The sequence below is a fragment of the Corvus moneduloides genome, chromosome 5, assembly GCF_009650955.1.
Source record: "Corvus moneduloides isolate bCorMon1 chromosome 5, bCorMon1.pri, whole genome shotgun sequence".
In the NCBI taxonomy this organism is placed as follows: domain Eukaryota; kingdom Metazoa; phylum Chordata; class Aves; order Passeriformes; family Corvidae; genus Corvus; species Corvus moneduloides.
In genome coordinates, this window is record NC_045480.1 from 520,773 (window position 1) to 540,715 (window position 19,943).

Here is a 19,943-nt window from a genome sequence, read left to right on the forward strand (position 1 = left end):
AAGGGCAGCACCCTGCAGGGCACTCAGTCATCCCAAGAAGAACAAGGAGGGCCAGGTTTTGCCCTGCTCTCAGTTTAGCTCTCAGTTTTGGGGGTTTGGCCCTGTCCCAAAGGTTTAATTCTGCAGAGGAAGAACATAAAGCAGCAGCACTCCCAGAACAGCCCCCCCGCCTCTCGCTTTCTATTTCGCAGCAGTCTGGCCCCAGAAATGTCACTGTGGGCACGTCTGTGGCTTCCCAGCCCGCCTGTGAGCGGGTGCCTGGCACCAGCGATTCCAGTCACAGCTCAGACCGGAGAGAGCCGCTCAGTCTGGTTCCTGGCAGGGGACACGTGGGTGGCTGGCAAGGCAAGGGCCTGGCCAGAGTGGGGACACAGGGACAGCGTGGGGACAGGGATGGACAGGTGGGCTGTGGACACAGGAAAGCCAAATCCTCCTGCCATGCCCAGGGAACGGGAGCTGGGGTGGCTGAGCCGGGCACATCCCGGGCTGACCCAGGACTCAGTCCAGGGGGATGTCCCCTCCAGGCAGGGCAGAGGCCCTGGGGAAGGGAGGGCAGGATGAGCCTTCTCCTCCAGCACGGGGGGAGGAAAACACTCCCAGGACACTTCTGGAGAGTGAGCAGATCTCCCAGGGCCAGGAAAAAGAACATTCGAGGTCTAGCCCGGCCTCACTGGCCCATGAGGCCATTGAGGGCTGAGGCAGCAGCTTGGATGTCCCCACACTGTGTCCCCACACTGTCCCTGCAGCCAGTCTTGGGTGCCCTGGGTGCCACGGACTGCTCTGGGTGCTCAGGTCCCTTTTGTGCCACTGTCCCCTCAGCTCACCCAGAGCTCACCCTCCTGCCCTGCCCTGCCCACCCAGAGCAGGGCCCACCCAGGCACAGAGCCCCCAGGGCTGCTCCTCACGCTCCTGCCCCCCTCCAGCAGGCAAAGGGGCACTGAGCCAGAACGAGGGTCAGGAGAGGACACTCTGACACTTCCAAGCCCAGAGCACCAGCCGGACACAGGGCTGAGCTTTGCTCCTCAGCTTTCTACCCCCACTACCAACCCCCACTGCCCACAGCCCTAAAATGTGCACAGGAACCCCCAGTTCCCCTTCCTGCACACCAGAGGCTCCCCTGCAGCCACTGGGGGCCCTGGGGGACACCGTGGTGGCCGGGTCTGTACCCCAACAGCAGCAGGAAGGGGATTCTGCCAGGCCCAGCCTCCCACAGCTGCTGGTGAGAGGCAGAAGTGGAAGCAGAGCCTCATCCTGCAGGGATCAGCTCTGCCCTGCTCACCACGGGGACACAAACCCACCAAGGGACAGAGCACCGGGGCTGCCGCACCCCTGGAAGTGTCCAAGGCCAGGCTGGACGGGGCTTGGAGCACCTGGGACAGTGGAAGGTGTCCCTGCCATGGCAGGGGTGGCGCTGGATCTTCAAGGTCCCTTCCAACCCAAATCACCCTGGGATTCTGGGATTCTGTGGAAGCCACGAGGTCTCAGGCAGAGGGACAAGGAGGGCAGGGCAGGGCACAAGTGTGGTCCTTGCCCCAGGGCAGGCCAGGCTGGGCGAGTGGCACAGGGGACAGAGGCTGCTGCCACCTGCACCCAAACTGAACCAGAGCCCAGAAAGAGGCGACCAAGGCGGCAAAAGGAGCAGTTCAGCCCAAATGGAGCCACATCGGGCTGTCCCTTCCCCTGCTGGACAGGGTGGCCAGGACACTGCCAGTCCAAGTGGGACCCTGGCAGGGATCCCCAGTGTCCCCTCCCCAGCCCCAGCCCCGACACTCACTGGTTCCTCTCCAGCACCAGCACGAGCTCTTTGCCCTCGGCCGTCACAGCCACCTCAGCCTGGGCAGGTGCCGGCACCTGCAAGGAAAGGAGGGAATGGGGTTAGGAAAGATCCCTGTCCCCAGCACCTTCCCTGCTCCCAGCTCCAGGGGCATCCCAGCCTCTCCTCCCCAGGTCTGCTCCACCTACTGCACCCCTGCCACGAGCCGTGGAAGGTGATTTCCCTGAATTCCCAGCCCAGCAGGGATAATGGAGGATTTACCCTGAGGTTCAGGGATGAGGCAGCAAATCCCAGCTCTGCTGGCAGCTTCCCCAGGGAAAGGCAGCAAGGGACAGCCAGGAGGGACCCGGGATGGGGAGCAGCGCCAGGAGCATCCTGAGCAGGGTCTCTGTGTGCTCCATCCCATGGAGCCTCAGCCCTGGGAGGGTCGGTGCCCATGTGCACCTCTGGGGGGGATGGAAATAACCACCAACCCCCGGGCACCGGATAGGGGCTGCTAAAAATACCCCAAAATACCGGGCAGAGAAAGGAAACAGTGACTCAGCTTCCCCAGGATGCCAGTGGTTTTACTCATTCCCTCTCTTTGGAGGGTGTTAAATGGGAAGCTGACTTTAGATGCACAGCAGCACGGCCCAGCTGCCCGTGACAGGATGGGCTGGAGCCCAAAGTGCTGCCCTTCCCTGTGTCCCCACATCCCGTCCCCAGCGCTGGGGACACTGAAAGCATTGCCCTGCCTGATGTCCATGGCCTGGACTCTCCCTGATGTGTCCCTCGGTCCCTCCCCGTCCATGAAGGACGCAGGGAGCCCAGCAGGCTGCCAGCCCTGGGGATCGCCGCGGGACCCCATCACCTGGCCATGGCCCTGGAGGGACAGGGGACAGGAAGGAGCCGTCCCCGCAAGGGCCCGGCTTTGGCTGCTCTTGGCATCACAGGGCTCTGCAGCTGGAACACGAGGAATGCAGCAGGGAGGGGGCACAGCTGGGTGATTCACACTCGGGATGAAGCAGAGGTTAAATCTGCTTCCCGCTAATTCCTGTGGAGCTGGCTGCGCTGTTGCTGCTTCTGCAACCCAGCCCCCCCAGCCCTGGGTATTGGGGAGACCAGGGGACCCCCGGCCTGGCAGCCTCAGGGGACCCTCACCCTCAGTTAAGGGCAGCTTCACGGGACGAAGCCCTTTGGGGTGTGGAGCAGCTGGACACCAGCGCTGCTGCGGCCGGGCTGTGGGGTTTGTGTTCCCGGGATGGCTGTTCCTGCACCTCCACCCACAGTGAGCTCCAGTGCCACCCCACAAAGCTGCTCAGACATCATGGGATGGTTGTGGCTCCAAGGAGCCCCCGGGGCTGGGTCCTACGGCCCCAATTCCAGAGGACAGGGAGGTGCCGCTCCCTCCAGCGCGGGATGCGGGGCTGGAGCCGGGATGCGGAGCTGGAGCCGGGATGTGGGGCTGGAGCCGGGATGCGGGGATGGAACCGGAATGCGGGGATGGAGCCGGGGCTGGAGCCGGGCTGGCTGAGCCCTCTCCACCTCCCGCTCCGTCTGCCCAGCTCCAGAAAAGGCGAGCAGACGCAGCGCTCTAAGAACACAGCCCCGGAGCAGAGAGGGGCGAAGCCCCGGCTCCGGCAGTTCCCCGAGTCCCCCCGGCTCGGCGCGGCCGCAGCGGGGCCCCGGTGCCCCGGCCCGGCTGGGGGGGCCCTGCGAAGCCGGGAGGAGCCGGGCAGGGGCTCCATCCCCTCCTCCGGCGGCGCTGGGAACGGGCGGTATTTTTGGAACACGATCTTGTACAAACATCGCTCCCTGGCCAAACATGGTCTGTACATTTTTCTTGCCGTTTCCCTCCTTTCCCCCCTCTTGCCCTCCCTTTTTCTCTCCCCGTCTCTGATCTCCCCAACACCCGCTCCCCGCAGCCCTCTCCTCCTCCTCCCCGAGTCCCGGCCGGCTCCTTCCCGGTTTAGAATTCCCCAGCAATTACTCCCTGCCTCGCCTTGAGGGCCGGTGCTGGCAAAATTCTCTTTCCCAGCTGCCGTCTTAAAGGGACACATGCATGTCCAGGGTTATCCCGGCGCTCTCAGCTCCCATCCCATCTCCCGGGCTGCCAAGGGCTGGAAAACAAACGGCTGCCGCTGGGATGTGTGTCCCCTCCCTGTGAGGGGATGTGCCACAAGTTCTCCTCTTCTCCGTGCCTCAGTTTCCCCTGAGAGCTCCTGGAGGGGCAGTGGCAAGAAGGGGATGGATCCTGGTTCCAGCTCGGATGGGCCCAGCTCAGCTCCTGGAGGGACCAGTAGCAGTAAAAGCAGGGAAAGGGGAATTCGAAGAGCACTTGTGCTGGGCAGGACTCTGAGGCCAGGCAAGGTGATGGCATTAATTAAACACTGCTCGTTTTGCCCGCATTCATTGAACACTGCTTGTTCTGCCTCAAGCCTGGCAGGGAGCTGGGGCCCCAAGAGCTCCTGCCAAGGTGCCGCACACCAGAAATGAACCGGGATCAGCTTCTTCCTGGACTCCAGCGTCCTCCTGGGTTCAGCGTCTTCCCAGGCTCCAGCATCATCCTGGATTCCAGGACATTCCCACCTCCAGCATCATCCCAAATTCCAATATCATCCCAGGCTTCAGCACCATCCTGGGCTCTACCATTGTCTCAGGCTCCAGCATCATCCCAGACTCCAGCATAGTCCTGTGCTCCAGCATCATCCCAAGCTCCAGTATCATCCCATGGTCCAATATCATCCTGGCTCCAGCATAATCCCAAAACCCAGTGTAATCCCTGAGTTCAATATCGTCCTGCTCCAACATCATCCCAGGCTCCAATATAATCCCATGTTTCAGCATTTTCCCAGGCTCCAGCAACATTCCAAGATCCAGCATCCTCCTGGGCTCCACCATCGCCCCAGGCTCCAGCGTCCTCCTGGGTCCCAGCAATCCTCACAGACTCCGATAAAATCCTGGGCTCCAGCACCTTCCCAGGCTCCAGCACCTTCCCAGGCTCCTGTTGCTCCCTGACCCCCTTTCCCCAGCACCCACAAACAGAATGCCCCAGCACAGCCAGTCCCACAGGGGCTGGGCTGGGAGAGGCTGGAATTGTGGAATTGCAGCTGGGATGACTCTGCCCTGGCTGGGCCCCAGCCTGTGACTGGTCCGGGAGCCCTTCAGGTCCAGCTCAAGTCTGGTTTTATTTTTCACTCCATCCATCAGAAAAACCTCAGCGCTGTTTGCAGAGGGCCAAGGGCGTTGAGCTGCTCTTCCCTGTTTCCCCACAGCTCCCGGCCATGCTCCTCATCCAGGCTCCCTCCATCCCTGCTGGGAAGCTCCCGCTCCAGGAGAGCGGCTCGCCCAGGAGCGGGCTCAGGGAGCACCGAGTTCCTTGGGAAATCACCGGTGAAGCCGAGTCCCAAAGCCCCACTCAGCTCACGGCCTGGCCAACTCTCAGGCAGCTCCCACGAGTTCCTAAGGGAGCTCCCAGAGCCCGGATGTGACGGGGAGGACAGGCATGGAAGTTAGCAGGAGATGCTCCGTGGAGGATTTGGTGATGGCATTTGCAGCTGGAGCAGCTCGGCTGCGCCAGGGCCTCCCCAGGCAGCTGGATCCCGGCAGCACTGAGGCTTTGAGGAACACAGCTCGGGATTGCATCACTTGGCCAAGACCTCATGGACGAGCCTCTCGCGCCGGCTGCTCGCTGGAAAAGCATCCCGGGGAGTCAGGGAAGCAGGGCAGCCCAGGCCCTGGAGGCAGAGGCAGGATTTGGGTTGGTTCAAAACAAGGCTGGCAGGGTTTGCTCAGTCCGGCCACACCTCGCAAAGGGAGAGGGACTCCCTGCAGGGAGCAGGGCAGGGAGGTGCTTCGGCACCTGCGGCACATCCCGAACCGCGGGCAGCCTGTTCCTGCCCTCCCCTCCCTTCCTGCTCCGGGGCAGGGCCGGGACCTCCCCGCGGTGTGCAGAGATCCCCGGGATCGGGGTGTCCCACCCTGACCCGGCAGCACGGGATGCTCCAGCTCTGCATCCCCGTTCAGCGGGGAGAAGGACGGGAATGGCCACCCCCAGGACAGGAAGCCAGGGGCTGCTCCAGGGACCTCATGGACGAGCCCGAGGTGTGAGGGGAACAGTGGATGGACAGAAGCTCCATCGATGCCAAGGGGTGTCCCTGCACACAGACGGGATGCCAGGAAGACCCACAGGGAAGTTGAGGAGCTCCTGTGCCTGGGACTCCTCAGCCCTCAAGATCCCAGAAAGGTTTGGAATGGAAGGGACCCTCAAGAGCATCTCATTCCACCCCTGCCATGGGCAGGGACAGCTCCCACTGTCCCAGGCTGCTCCCAGCCCCAATGTCCAGCCTGGCCTGGGACCCTCCCAGGGATCCAGGGGCAGCCCCAGCTGCTCTGGGCACCCTGTGCCAGGGGCTCCCCACCCTCATGGGGAACAATTCCTTCCCAATCTCCCATCCATCCCTGCCCTCTGGCAGTGGGAAGCCATTGCAGCAAGAAACCACACCTGGAAGAAAGCAATTCCAAAGGGAAAGGAAAGGCAGGGAACATCACGGGCTGAGCAGGCTCCCGGGGTGGGGACAGGGCACTCCCGTCCCTCAGGGCTGGATGCCCAGGTCAGAATGCCGGGTGCAACCCCTATTTCCATCTCTGAAGGGCTGGAAAAGCCCCGGGTCAGCTCCGGCAGCCTTTGCTCCACATCCCTGGGCAGGAGGGGCAGGACGTGGGGCAGGAGGAGCAGGATGTGGGGCAGGAGGAGCAGGATGTGGGGCAGGATGCGGGGCAGGGTCCCACCGCAGGCTGTGGTGGCAAGGGAGCTGTTTGCAGTCAGGGTCCCCACGACCTCCTCCCGGCCTCTCCCGAATCACTTCCATGTGTGCCGGGAGCCCGGGGAGCTCAGCCCGAACAATGGGACGGAGGAGGGTGCAGGAAGGCAGGGCCGGCCCACCCAGCGCTGCCAGCCCCCACACGATGGCACCGCAGGGCCACCGCCACCCTCCTCCTGCTGGCCCGGCCTCGCTGCTGGGGGACAAGGAGACACGGGGATGTCCCCAGGGACCATGGGACACCCCCAGCATCCCGCAGCATCCCAGTGCTGCACGAGGAGCAGCCCCAGGGCAGGGGTGGAGGAGCCTGGGGGGTCACCACACTTGAACCCATCATTCCATGGGCTGGAATGTTGTCTCCTGGCAGGGCGGGCTGCTGGCATTCCCACAGACGAGTTTATTTCCAGGATCTTTGCTGGAGGGCAGGAGCAGACAGCGTGGGGGTGGAACGGATTAAATCGATCCATAAATATGAACGCCAGCAGTACCAGGGCAAAAAGGGCCAGTGTGGGGCTCTGTCCCATCCCTTGCCCGGTTGCCCCCATCCTTCCCCCACAAACCTCCCCGCTCCCCGCACCGACCACGCCCCTCTCCCCTCCTTCCCCTCCCCCAGGAACAGGAGGCTCCTTGTTCCAGGCTGGCTGGAGCTGGAGGCAGAGCAGATGCCAGGAAATACGGCGGGACCTGCCCAGCCACCCCAGCCCCGGAGTCCCCCCGTGGCTCCCGAAATCCCCCGAAATCCCCCAGCTGCCATTTGCACCCCCAGCACCGTCTGGGGCACCGGTGTGTGGCAGGAGCAGAAATAAACCTCCCCTGCCACGTGTTCCCCATCTCAAGCGGCTTCCAGGTTAAATACAGACGGGTCCGGGGCTGCCCGGCAGGGAGGGGACATTTCTCCAGGCCGACCGCAGCACCCACATGGGCTCTTCCAGCTCCTGCAGGAGCAGCCAGCCCAGATTCCCCTGGAAAAGGCACCGGAGGGGCCAGGGCAGCACAAACCCCTCTCCCAGGCACAGCCGGCCCCGCCTCGGGCGTCTCCTGCCTGGAGCGAGGAGGGCTCACCTGGACCATCTCGGGTGAGATGCCACCAGAGTCCCCGCCCAGCAGGGTCTTCTCAGCTCAGCTCAAAGCAGAGCAGCTCCTCAGAGCCGCCTACAACCGTGCTGGGAAGGGACTGGATGTGCCCAAAGGAGCCCCCAGCCCCTCCCGGCCAAGGGGCAGCTGCGGCTCTGGCTGAGCCCAGAGCTGGGCAAGGGGCCAAAGCCCGGCCAGGGTGGCCACAGGCACCTCACCCAGGGATGTGAGACAGTGGGGGTGGCAGGGAGGGGGTGACATCTGGGAAGGGATGCCCTCTGCTCCTTGCAGGCCTCTGCCCAAGGCCACTGCTCCCAAATCCAGCAGCGCTTTCCCTTAGCTGGTCCTGCTCTCCTGGCCAAACCAGGAGCTGACAGACCACCTCCAGCTCCTCTCTCCAAGCTCCCCAGCTCCCTTCACTCACCCTGCAGCTCCTGGAAGTCCTGGCCAGCAGTCATTCCTGCCCAGCAGTCATTAACACCGTGTTAATTAACTCACTACTGCATCCTCTGCTTTCCCTGTTCATCACCTGCGTACGGTGGCGGATCCTGAACCTCCACACCCTGCTCATGGATCCTGACCCTCCACACTCTGCTCATGGATCCTGAACCTCCACACCCTGCTCATGGATCCTGCAAACTCCACCCCCTGCTCATGGATCCTGACCCTCCACACTCTGCTCATGGATCCTGACCCTCCACATGCTCCTCATGGATCCTGCGAACTCCACATCTCGCTCACGGATCCTGTAAGCTCAGCACCGCCATCCTCATCCCACCAGGAAGACCTCCAGGCAGAGGAGGGAGGGAGGGGGGAGGGAGCAGCTCTGCCCTTACCTGTTCCTCCAGGCTGACGGCTCTGCGGACACGGCCCCCCAGGAGCCAGTGTGGGGTCACTCGTTCTCCTTGGAGCGGTGGCCCTGGGGAAGAGAAGACCTGGTGAACAGACCCTGTGAGACCTCGAGAGCTGGAGCTCCTCCACAGCCACACCAGAGGGAACTTGGGAAGGGACAGAGCTGAGGACCAACAGCCAGAGCCTCCTCTCAGGTGTTTCTGGGGATGGACACCAGCATGAAGCCAAAGCATCACCCCCTCCCCAGCCCAGTCCCTCATCGCTGGCTCAGCCTTAATCCTGGAAGGCTCCCAGGAGCGTTGCTCCCACCCAGGTCCCAAAACTGTGGCCTAAATCCCCTGGAACCCACCCTGGAGAACCAGATGGCACGTGAGAGTTGTGGCTGTCCCTGGATCCCTGGCAGTGCCCAAGGCCAGGCTGGACATTGGGGCTCAGAGCAGCCTGGGACAGTGGGAGGTGTCCCTGCCATGGCCGGGCTGGCTCTGGATGGGCTTTGAGCTCCCTGCTAACCCAAACCTCTCCATGACTCTGTGATTTGTGAGACAGGGAGGTGCGGTTCCATCACCCCAAATGCAGCCATGCTCTGCAGCCGGAGCTGGGCTGCAGCAGGAGCAGGAGCAGAGGAGCTGGAAGGGCTGTGGCACGTCAGGGTTTGTCTGAGCCATCCCAGCCCCCCGGGCAGCGCAGCACAAGCCATTCCTTGGCTCAATCCAAGGCAGACAGACTTTCTAAGATTATTTTTTTCCTAAACAATGTGGCTGGGTTTGACTGCAGCACAGGGAGCAGCCACTGATGACTTAAGCCTGGATGACAACAGAACAAAAAATTAAAATCTGAAGTTGCTGCAGACAGGGATTGAGGCTGAACAAAAATGTCAAGGGTTGGGCCACCTCGCCAAGCCAAATGTTGTCAGGGGGAAAGCTTGGATGGAGTTATCTTCCCCAACGAAGTTATTTACTCAGGGAGTGGAATAACAGGGCTCAGGGCTTTATGATTTTATAGGCTTGTTTGGGTTCCTCGTGCTGCGACCCAGGGGCTGGGCTTGAGGGAAGATGAAGTTATTGAAAAGACAAAAGAAGAGAAAAGGTGGAGTTCTGGGCTGAGAATCGCTGCTGGAGTTTGATGGGATCAGGTCACCCTGCCCGGCCACCTCTGTCCCCCGGGAGCACCCGGCGCTATCGCCCCAAGGTATTTAATCAGTGCCATTAAATATAGCCCGGAATCAGATTCCAGGAATAACTGCAGATAAGGGGTGGCACCACCCCAGCTTCCTTCTCCTCACCTCCTCCAAAAGCAGCAGCCAGGCCCTCCAAGCCCAGCCACACACCAGCCCCGTTTTCCGTGGGGAAACTGAGGCACGGGTTCAGCCTCGCTGGGGGAGCAGCTCCGGTGGGGTTTGGCGCCCTCCCATTACAGAGCACAGGAATAAACCCCACTATTTTTAATTCCCAAAGGGAGGAGGGCAGGGAGCTGCTGCCTGTCCCGGTCCCAGCTCTCTCCCACGCCGGCTGGGGAGAGGATGGGACACGAGGGGCGGCCACTGCTGGGATTGCTGGGCTGGGCTTTGGGCCACGTCCCAAAAATCCCCCAGTTAGGAGATTTAAGTGATGAGATTTAAGTTAAGATACTTCAAATTTCCCACTGCTTTGTCTATAGTTTTTGCTGGGAATCTGAGAGACGGAGCATGAGACGGGGCCTCAATCTTACTCAAATAAACCCAAATGTAGCACAGAAAGGGTTTCCCACACCCCCCTTCCCTTGATTTCCTGGAAAACACTCATCCCCAGCCCTTTTTGGGAATGTTGCGGGGAACAGCGCTGCTTTGGCGTTTGGGATGTTGGCAGCCCGAGTTGTGGGGCTGGGGGGGAAGCCCGAAGGAGCCCTGCAGAGCCCGGAGTCCCGCCGGAGCAGGCAGCTTTCCCTTCTCCTCTCTTTATCCAAACAGAGCTTTGGCTCCCACCGCCCTCCCTGTTCCCTTCCCAGCTGCACAGCTCTCTTGGAGCTGCTGGAAAACTTCTCTTAGCAGCAGCCGAGAACCCGGCAAAGCTCGCAAGCGAGAAAATAATAACAAAAAATGTGTTTTGGGCGGAGGAACATCAGCCCTGACTTCTCGGAGGGGCTGGGGAAGGAAATCGGGATGAGGAAGATGGGACAGGCGGCCGAAGTGAAAGTGGCACCCCCCTCTCCTCCTCCGGCTCCCATTTAAAAAGTGACAGGAACCTCTGGAGAAAATCGTGGATTTCCTCACCAACCGAACGAGCCGCGTTTCACGCTCAAACCCGCACGGCAGCACAACCCCGAGCTCCCTCCTTCCCGAGAGCCACGGCCGGGAGCTGGCACGGGATGGGCACGGGACGGGCACGGGATGGGGGCTCTGAGCCGGCGGAGTTCTGGGGGGTGAGAGCCGGCCCCGTCCCTGTGCCGGGGGTGCCCGATCCTACCCCATGCCCTCCCATCCCAACGGGACCCTGCGGAGCCGCAGCGCCGAGCGCGGGGTCTGGGGGCACCGGGGGGAGCGAGCGCTGCCCGGAGCCCCATCCCCAATCCCATCCCCAATCCCATCCCCATCCCCAATCCTATCCCCATCCCATACCCTCCCGATCCCATCCCCATCCCCAATCCCATCCCCATCCCCAATCCCATCCCCATCCCATCCCCTCCCGATCCCATCCCCACCCCCGCGCCCCCAGCCCCCCTTACCTGCCGGCCCCGCCCGGCCCCGCGGGGGGAGCCCCAGCAGGACCCCCAGGAGGGCGAGGCGGAGCCCCCAGCCCTTGGCCGAGCCCCGGCGGGGCCCGGGGGGGCCCGGCCCGGCCATGCCGCCGCTCCCGGGCTGTCACCGCCCCGACTCGGCGCCTCCGGCCCGACCTCCTCCTCTTTATGCCGCCGGGTCCCTCCCCCGCCGCGGAGCCCGAGCGCGGCCGGCCCGGCCGGGGGGCGGCGGGGAGGGGGCGGCTTTGTTCGCCCTTATTTACTGCTGTGTTTCTTGGCCCGGCACGGCCGCTTAATGAGAACCAGACCCGCGGCTCGCCGGCTCCCAGGCTCCCCCCGCCCGCCGCGGCTCCGTCTGTCCGTCCGTCCATCCCTCATCCATCCACCCGTCCGTCCGTCCATCCATCCATCCGTCCATCCATCCATCCCTCATCCATCCATCCATCCATCTGTCCGTCCCTCATCCATCCACCCGTCCGTCCATCCATCCATCCGTCCATCCATCCATCCCTCATCCATCCATCCATCCATCCATCTGTCCGTCCCTCATCCATCCATCCATCCATCCATCATCCATCCATCCGTCCATCCATCCATCACCCATCCATCCATCCATCCATCCCCACCGCCAGTTCCCTCACCCCTCCTGCCAGAGGAAAGCCGGGGGGTTCCCCACAGGCTGCCTGTACAAGGAGAGGGGGGGGAAAGTGATTAAAGCAATTAAATAACTCTGCATATCCCAGTGGAGACACCTGTGTGACCCTCAATCCACTCCACAGTTGTTATTATTAATACTAATTACATTGATTATGACATTCATATTTATAATGTTATATATAATATTAATTAATAATATTAATGCAATCAATCACAGAATCCCAGAATGGTTTGGGTTGGAGGGACCTTAAAGCTCAACTCATCCCACCCCATCCATGGGCAGGGACACCTCCCACTATCCCAGGCTGCTCCAAGCCCCAGTGTCCAACCTGGCCTAGGACACTTCCAGGGATGGCTTTTATGGACATCATCAACCCAAACCCATCAGTGCAGGAACAGCGAGTGTGGGATAAGAGAGTGTTCACTCCTCCTGCACACACTCTCAGCCCCTTGGGGTGCTTCCCTGGGGTCACCCAACTCTCCCTCCCACAGTCAGGGCAAGGATTCATCAATAGTTATTAAAATCCCAATAATAGTATCGATTAACAGTAGTAATTAAAGCTTTGTAAATGATTTTATGCTGGAAATGGGGACAGCTTCCAGGCCCCCTACCCAGAGTGCTCTGGGGACCTGTGGCCCGAGGTGACATTTGGGAACAGGAAGGCACAGGGGACTTTTCTGGGGTTTCCCGGCACAAAAGGTGAATTGAAAGAGCGCAGCCGTGGCAGCAGCAGTCAGAGCCCTCCTGGCCCTGAACACGTTGGGATCCTGTTACTGGGGCCCTCAGGTGCAGCCCACAGATGCAAACATCTGGATGGAGGTGAAGCCTTCCCCAGCACCTCCAAGCCCCCACCAGCCTCCAGCATCCCTCAGGTGGGTCAGAGGCACTCAGCAGCTCCTCCTGTCACCTCCAGCTCTCCCCAGGCACCTTTAGGAAGCATTTAGGGAGAAATTCTTCCCTGGGAGGGTGGGCAGGCCCTGGCACAGGGTGCCCAGAGCAGCTGTGGCTGCCCCTGGATCCCTGGCAGTGTCCAAGGCCAGGATGGACACTGGGGCTGGGAGCCACTAGGACAGTGGGAAGTGTCCCTGCCCGTGGATGGGGTGGCACTGGATGGGATTCCATGAACTCCTGCCCTTTCTGCGTTACTCTCTCAGCACAGCACAGGTCCCCCTGAAGCTGAAACTCACCCTGCAGGTTCTGCCGTCTCCACGAGAGGACAAATGCTCCAAAACCCAGTTCCTCCAAAGAGGATCCCTGTGGAAGCATGGTGGAAACCCACGGCGGGGTTCAGTGGAGCAGCTGGGAATGAGCAGCCTGGCACACAACCGGGAGAGATTCCAGGGCAGGACGGGCTCGCAGCCATCAGGAAACCATCACGGGCCAGAGGGACAGCAGAGCCTGGCAAGGGCTTTCCAATGAAGGGCAGCCGGGGGCCAGGGCTGGTGTGGAGCGGGAGCCACGGGGAGCCCTGGGCAGGGGACAGGCCCCGGTGTCCCCCCGCAGCCACCACAGAGCGTGGCCTCGCTGTCACTCCATGGAATGGGACATTTCTCCTCATTCCCCCTCTTCCTCAGCCAGGCAGAAGTGCTTCCCACTGGGAACGTGAGCAGGGCTGTGGAACGGGAAGCCCCTGGCCCTGCCCGGGCTGGGAGCAGCAGCTGGAGGCTGTGCAGAGCCTACAAAAGGCCCTTTTGTGGGCAGGAACAGGCGCTGTCCCCTCTCACCCTCCACGGGCTGGCAGCTGAGCCCCAGCCCGGGATTCCAGAGCGAGCCTGGGGCAGCACGTGGGGAGCGGGGCCGGGGATCACTCAGAGCCCTGGAGTCCCAGCCAAGGAGAGGCCCTGGGCGTGTGTTTGCGGGGGGTTCTCACTCCCAGGCGCTCCCTGTCCCAGGCACACGGGAACAGGAGCACGGGAAGGTGACCCTGGGCAGCCACAGCTTGGGGCTTCATCAGCTCAAACTCCATCACCCTTACCCTGGCACAGGCCCTCCTGCCAAGGACACCACCAGGAGTGACACAAGCACAGAATCCCAGGATCATTGGGGTTGGGAAAGAGCTCCAGGATCATCGAGTCCAAGCTGTGCCCAGTCCCCACCTTGTCCCCAGCCCAGAGCACTGAGTGCCACATCCAGGCCTTCCTTGGCCACCTCCAGGGGCGGAGCTTCCAAACCTCCCTGGGCAGCCCCTGCCAAGGCCTGACCACCCTTTCCATGAGGAAATTTTCCCAATATTCAACTAGGCCCCCCCGGCCCAGCCTGAGGCTGTTCCCTCTCCTCCTGTCCCTGTTCCCTGCCAGCAGAGCCCGACCCCCCCGGCTGCCCCCTCCTGTCAGGGACTTGTGCAGAGCCACAAGGTCCCCCCTGAGCGTCCTTTGCTCCAGCCTGAGCCCCTTTCCAGCTCCCTCAGGAATTCTCCAGCCCCTTCCCAGCTCCGTTCCCTTCCCAGACACGTTGCCCTTCTCCAGTCAAACATCTCTGTGCTGCTCATACGAACGTGTGCCCTGACAGACCCAAACGAAGACTCCTCAGAGCCGATGTCCCATCACTGCCATCCCAGTGACAGCTCAGCCACAGGAACTCGACTCCTCAGCCGTGTCCTCTCCTCCCCGTCCAGCCCGGTCAGGCCCAGGGCTCTTCCCTGTCCGGAGGAAGGTCAGGGCTGGCTACTCAGCACATGAGTCATGGGGCCCTGGCCGGAGCCAGGAGCCAGCCAGGACAGTTCATGGGACGTTCTGAATCCGTCTCAGGTGGGGGAGCAGCACAGCCTGGGGAGAACAACGTGGAATCTCTTTGGCATCGCCGAGTTGGAAGGAGCTTCTGCTGAAGCAGCAGGGCTCTGCTGAAGTAGCACATGGGTACATGAATAAAATTGGATTGGATTAAAAATCCCCTTTTTCCCTAGGAAGACTCTCACGAGTGTCCTCATCCCCCTGGAATTTGAGCTCCTTCCAGGAGCATCAATCAACATGGCTTCCATTTGTCACGCCGAGGTCGCTCACCCTCCCGCAGGGTCCCATTTGGCCGGGAGAATTCACTTTATCTGCTGATGTAGGGAGAAAAATATTAATAAAAGCTTGACTTTCAAACCTTGCTCGTGTGAAAGAGCTGGGCCTTTCCCATTTCCAGCCGAATTCCTGCCCCAAGCTGAATTCCTGCGCCGGCCCAGCCGAGCGCTGACTTCAGCTGGGCCGAAGTGCAGCCGCCCGGCTCATAAAGGCAGCACAAAGGAAACAATATATTAAAATCTGCTTTACTGGATTAAAGTGGGATCTGCACTAATGAACAGCCAGTCAGGAAGTCATGTCTTCCTCAGGGAATTGTTTCAGGAAAAGTGAATTATGATCCAGGATGCACTCATGGAAAAAATGAGATGGACTTTGGGGAGGTCTGATATAAAATCTAACTCACCTAATTTTAGGTGCCAGTGCAGGGGTTGGACTGCATGATCTTTCAGGTCCCCCACAATCCAAGCCATTCTGGAATTCTGGAAGTGGTTTCCTTACCTGCTTTGGCACAGGGCGAATCCTTCACCTCCTTCTCTCCAGAGCCTTCCTGTTGTGCTCTCAATGGCCAAACAAATGGAGCAACAGAAATCCAGGAAGAGTCCCCAGCAGCCACCCACGCCGGACAGGCCACGTCCAGGCAGAGGGACAGAACAGTGAGTGACTAAAGACTGTGGGGATCTCCCTTTTCCAAGGAAGTTGGGCACTTGAGCCGTGTTTTCACATCATCACTGTGATGTGTTTCCATGGAAGTCTTCCCAGATACCGGCAATGAGAACGTGTCCCAGACATCCACCCGAGCCCATCGCCCCTGATGTGAGAGGGGCTCTCCTAGGAAGGACTCCAGAAACACCCAGAGGGCTGCAGTGACAGAGAAGGATCAGGATTGATCCCCTCAGGATGGAAATAACAGCACAAAGAATGAGGGGAAACGGTCGGAAAGGAGGAAACGGAAGGTGCTTCTGAAGGGGGAAAAGCCTCTGATTTTAAAATGAAGCACATTTCAAAAGGTGGATTTTTACACCTCTTTTCCCTTTCCCTGCCTTGTGCATCTCATCCATGAGGTTTCCCAGCCCCAGCCCAGGCTGTGGACACACATCTGTCCTACACAGTAGGCCCTGGGGGGTGATGCTGATCAAAGGACAGTTCTGAATAACTGAAAACACAAATCTGCTCCTACAGCATTCAAAAACCCAGTCCTGCCCTAATTCCACTTTCAGAGCCCTGCAGAATCTCCCCAGAAGTCTCTGTGTACAGCAGATTGAGAGGGGGTGACTCCACTCTGGAATCAGCACAAGACAAGCACAATTTCCTGAGTTTTTGGAAAGCAGCCCGGTGTGCTGGAAGCAGTGACTGCAAATGTCAACAGTCTCCTTCCCAGAATTACAAACACTGGACGCTGCTCTGCATCCACAGGAGCTTCACCCACCTGGGGGCTGGAACGGCCTCAGAACAGGGGGGGCATCACTTCAGGAGCATCCCCCATGGAGAAATCAGGGAAGGATGGATGGGAACAACCCCCCCACCAATTTCAGGGGGAAATTTCATCACCCAAAGGTTTGTCCAGCCCTGGAGTCCCCATCCCTGGAGGGATTTGAAAGCCCTGTGGATGTGGCACTTGGGGACATGGCGCAGGGGTGGCCTTGGCTGTGCTGGGGGAACGTTGGAGTAGATCTCTGAGGGATTTGGAAACAGCAAGGCTCTCAAGCTCCCTTCACTTCTCATCACTGAAAGCTTAAAAGCACAAATAAGCAGCTGAGTGGCCTTGAATGAGCTCCAAGTGAGGCAGGATCTCGTTAGGGCTCCAACACCCCCAGTCCCTTGTCCCAGGGAACAAATCTATCCCTGTGGGTCTCAGGGAATCCATCAGAGCTCAGCCCCAGCAGTTCCAGCACCTTTTGCTTCGGGAACACACAAAGCTCATTTCCAGCCCCAGAACAAAATCCCAAAGGCAAAGCAGCAACTTCCGTCCCAAGTGATCCCCAGGACAAGGCAGTGGAGGGAGCAAATCCCAGCTCAAGGCCAGGCTGGACAGGGCAGGGGGCACTGGATGGGCTCCAAGGTCCCGTCCAACCCAAGCCAGGCTGATTCCGTGATAAACAGGCACAGTTGGATTTTGGGAAGCTGGAAGGTCTGAGGAGATGAGCCACAGCCTGAGCTGATTTATCCCTGCCATGGGATGCTGTAATCTGCACTTTAACTTCCATTTCTGAGACCAGACCAGATCATGGAATCCTGGAACGGTTTGGGAGGGAAGAGACCTTAAATCCCATCCAGTGCCACCCCATCCATGGCAGGGACACCTCCCACTGTCCCAGGCTGCTCCAAGCCCCAATGTCCGGCCTGGCCTTGGGCACTGCCAGGGATCCAGGGGCAGCCACAGCTGCCCTGGCAATTCCAGCCCAGCCCCTCCCCACCCTCATGGGGAACAATTCCTTCCCAATCTCCCATCCATCCCTGCCCTCTGGCAGTGAGAAGCCATTCCCTGCCTCCTGTCCCTCCAGCCCCTGTCCCCAGTCCCTCTGCAGCTCTCCTGGAGCCCCTTCAGGCCCTGGAGGGTCTCTTCAGAACCTTCCATGTGTGAGTGGTGCCCAGCCCTCCCAGCACTGGGTGTTCCCTCACAGCTGTCCCTGAATCGCTACAAACATCTGAAGCAGAGAAAATAGGAAACCACAGTTCACACCCACTCTGTTTTCCTCAGATGTCTTTTCCTGTTTATCCATCCTATGAACTCCTCAGTGGTGATCAGATGAAACTGAGACTTCAGCCTTTTACAAACCACATCTCTCCACTGCCTCTTTCCAGTGATGCTGGTCCAGGGCACAACCAGGGGCCCTGGCAGGATAGAACCACCTGATAAAGGGGATTCTCCCAGAAAGGCCTAAAAACTCCCCCCATCAGCACAACTGTCTCTGCTCAGCGCCTCCGGCTCCCTGCACAAACAGCTGCAACAGTTACTGCAACACAGGTGTTTTATTGGAGGGTTTCTCAGTACAAACGGTAACAAGTCCATTTTCTACATCGAGACAGGAATTTAAAAAAAAATTTAAATCCTCGTTAAAACCCATTGAAAATAAATATATAAAACTGCTATTCCAGCCAGGGAGTTATAAATACATTAAGAAGCAAGTTTTTCCAGACTCTGTTTCCTCTGGAAGTGCACATCACCACTATAAAAACCCAGTTATTTATTTAAAACCCCGACATTCCCCCCTGATCATTGATTCTTACACAGGGCAGGATTAATTAGTACAAAAGTGACCCAGTAGCACAAACTCAAGCTGCAGAAGCATTTACTGCATCCTCCCACCAGGTCCTGCTCTGGGCTGCAGCACCCCAGCCTGGCTGGAGACCATCCCTTCAGCTCCAGGACACCTTCTTCCCCAGGACACGGTTGGTGATTTTCTGAGAGAAAAGCAAAGGCAGACAGGTGAGGTTTAGTGCTTTGAAAATTAAAAATGCTGAGCCTAAGTTCTCTGAACAGGTTGTTATGGAATCCCAGAACGGTTTGGGTGGGAAAGGACCGTAAAGCCCACCCAGTGCCACCCCTGCCAGGGCAGAGACACCTTCCACAGCCCAGGGTGCTCCAAGCTCCGTCCAGCCTGGCCATCAAGGGGCAATAAAACACCACAAAATGGGAATTTACACCTCATAGGACAGGAGCTGCTCTCTGAGAACACCAGGATATCGCTGTGCTGGCTGCAGGGGAACGGTCGGGAACAGGCCAGAGATTACCCCTGGAAGTGGCTGAGACTGTTCCCTTCAGCAGGATCCTGCCATCCTCCCCTCCTGAGCACAACCTCTGTGAGCCACGTGCTCCCCAGCCCGGGTGTGCTAGGGGAGGACTCAGGAAAAGCAGCAGAGTTCCAGGGAAGAGCCACAAGGACAGTGGAAGGTACAGAAAGTGCTTTCCACCATAAACAGTGGAATAAATCAGGACAGTGGGAGGGATGAGCCACGGCTGAGCGGGAGCAGGGGGAGTCTGCACAATCCTGAGGCCGAAACACAGGAAAAGTCCTTTGCAAACTCTTCCCGAATGGGCCGAGAAGAATTTTGGTAGATGTTAAAGAACCAAACCAAATCACACCCCACACAGAACACTCAGTCTGTGACCCCCGGCAGGGGCTGGGTCTGGAAGGGCTTTAAGGTTCCCTCCAGGCCAGAGCAGGGAGTGGTTCCAGAACATTCCCCAGAGCTCCCCTCAGCGCAGCTCCCGGCGGCGGAGCCCGCGCTTTCCCTCTGGGACAGTGACACCTTGTGGTCCCCGCCTGCCTCCGGCGCCGGGCCGTTCCCATCCCACAGAAGAGAAAGGCTCCTCAGCGCTAGGGCTGGGTTCCCTCGCTGAGGGGCAGAGGGAAGCGATCCATTAACTGCTGCTCCCTGTCAGGATCGTCCTCCCAATTTACTGAAATTACAAACTCACTCCACCCAATGGAAGAGCCTCAGTAATGGAACCAGTTTGGATCTGATAAACTCAGAAAATCCACTTCCACCTCCCTGGGGTTGAAAGCATTCTGATTGCTGCTGCCATCAGATCAGAATCTGTTCCCGCTACAAAGCCTTCAGAATTCCAGGGCGCTCCCATCCCCGGATCTGACGGGGATGATTTTATGCTCTATTTGAAATTAAAAGTACAAAAGAAAAAGGGCTGCTGGGACAGAACATCAGCCCCGACCCACGTGCACCCTGTGATAAAAATAATTTTGCTATCTCAATAAAGAGAAGCATTGAACAATTTCAGAATTAAGAATGTCTGCGCACTCCAGCCATGGGGTCTTTATGGTTCCAGTTCTAGGTGAGCCCATGTGGTTTCCTCCTCAGGATCATCCTCACTCAGTGCCAACAAACCTTATTATTATTCTCTTTTCACCTCAGTGAGCTGCCCCAAACTGTCACATCAACGCCCTGAAACCAGCCCTGAGAGCCCTTCCCCTCCCAGAGTCCTGCAGGGATAGTTGCACTTCGCCTTACAAAAGGGAAGCAACTTTTGTTCATATAGATTCACTAACTGGGGGTCTTATTTTGAGTCAAATAAACTCAGTTTCATCTCATCCCTCAGCCTGGACACT

At 59.3% G+C, this 19,943-nt stretch overlaps 2 protein-coding genes across 3 annotated transcripts in view; both read right to left on the reverse strand.

Annotated features, from left to right (window-relative positions):
* Positions 1 to 11,335, reverse strand: part of ADAM33 (ADAM metallopeptidase domain 33) — a 28,093-nt gene extending 16,758 nt beyond the window's left edge. For both annotated transcript variants that reach the window (XM_032109651.1, XM_032109650.1), the window contains exons 1-3: positions 11,203 to 11,335; positions 8,487 to 8,569; positions 1,775 to 1,851 (exon numbers count right to left, since the gene is read on the reverse strand). In XM_032109651.1, coding sequence (XP_031965542.1) covers positions 1,775 to 1,851; positions 8,487 to 8,569; positions 11,203 to 11,320 — 278 coding nt within the window. In that variant the 5' untranslated portion in view covers positions 11,321 to 11,335. The remainder of the gene's footprint in view (positions 1 to 1,774; positions 1,852 to 8,486; positions 8,570 to 11,202) is intronic.
* A 6,493-nt stretch (positions 11,336 to 17,828) lies between these two features.
* ALMS1 (ALMS1 centrosome and basal body associated protein) overlaps positions 17,829 to 19,943 on the reverse strand; it is a 52,711-nt gene continuing 50,596 nt past the window's right edge. Inside the window, exon 20 of the mRNA XM_032109106.1 lies at positions 17,829 to 18,279. Within this exon, the coding sequence (XP_031964997.1) occupies positions 18,235 to 18,279 (45 nt within the window). The 3' untranslated portion in view covers positions 17,829 to 18,234. The remainder of the gene's footprint in view (positions 18,280 to 19,943) is intronic.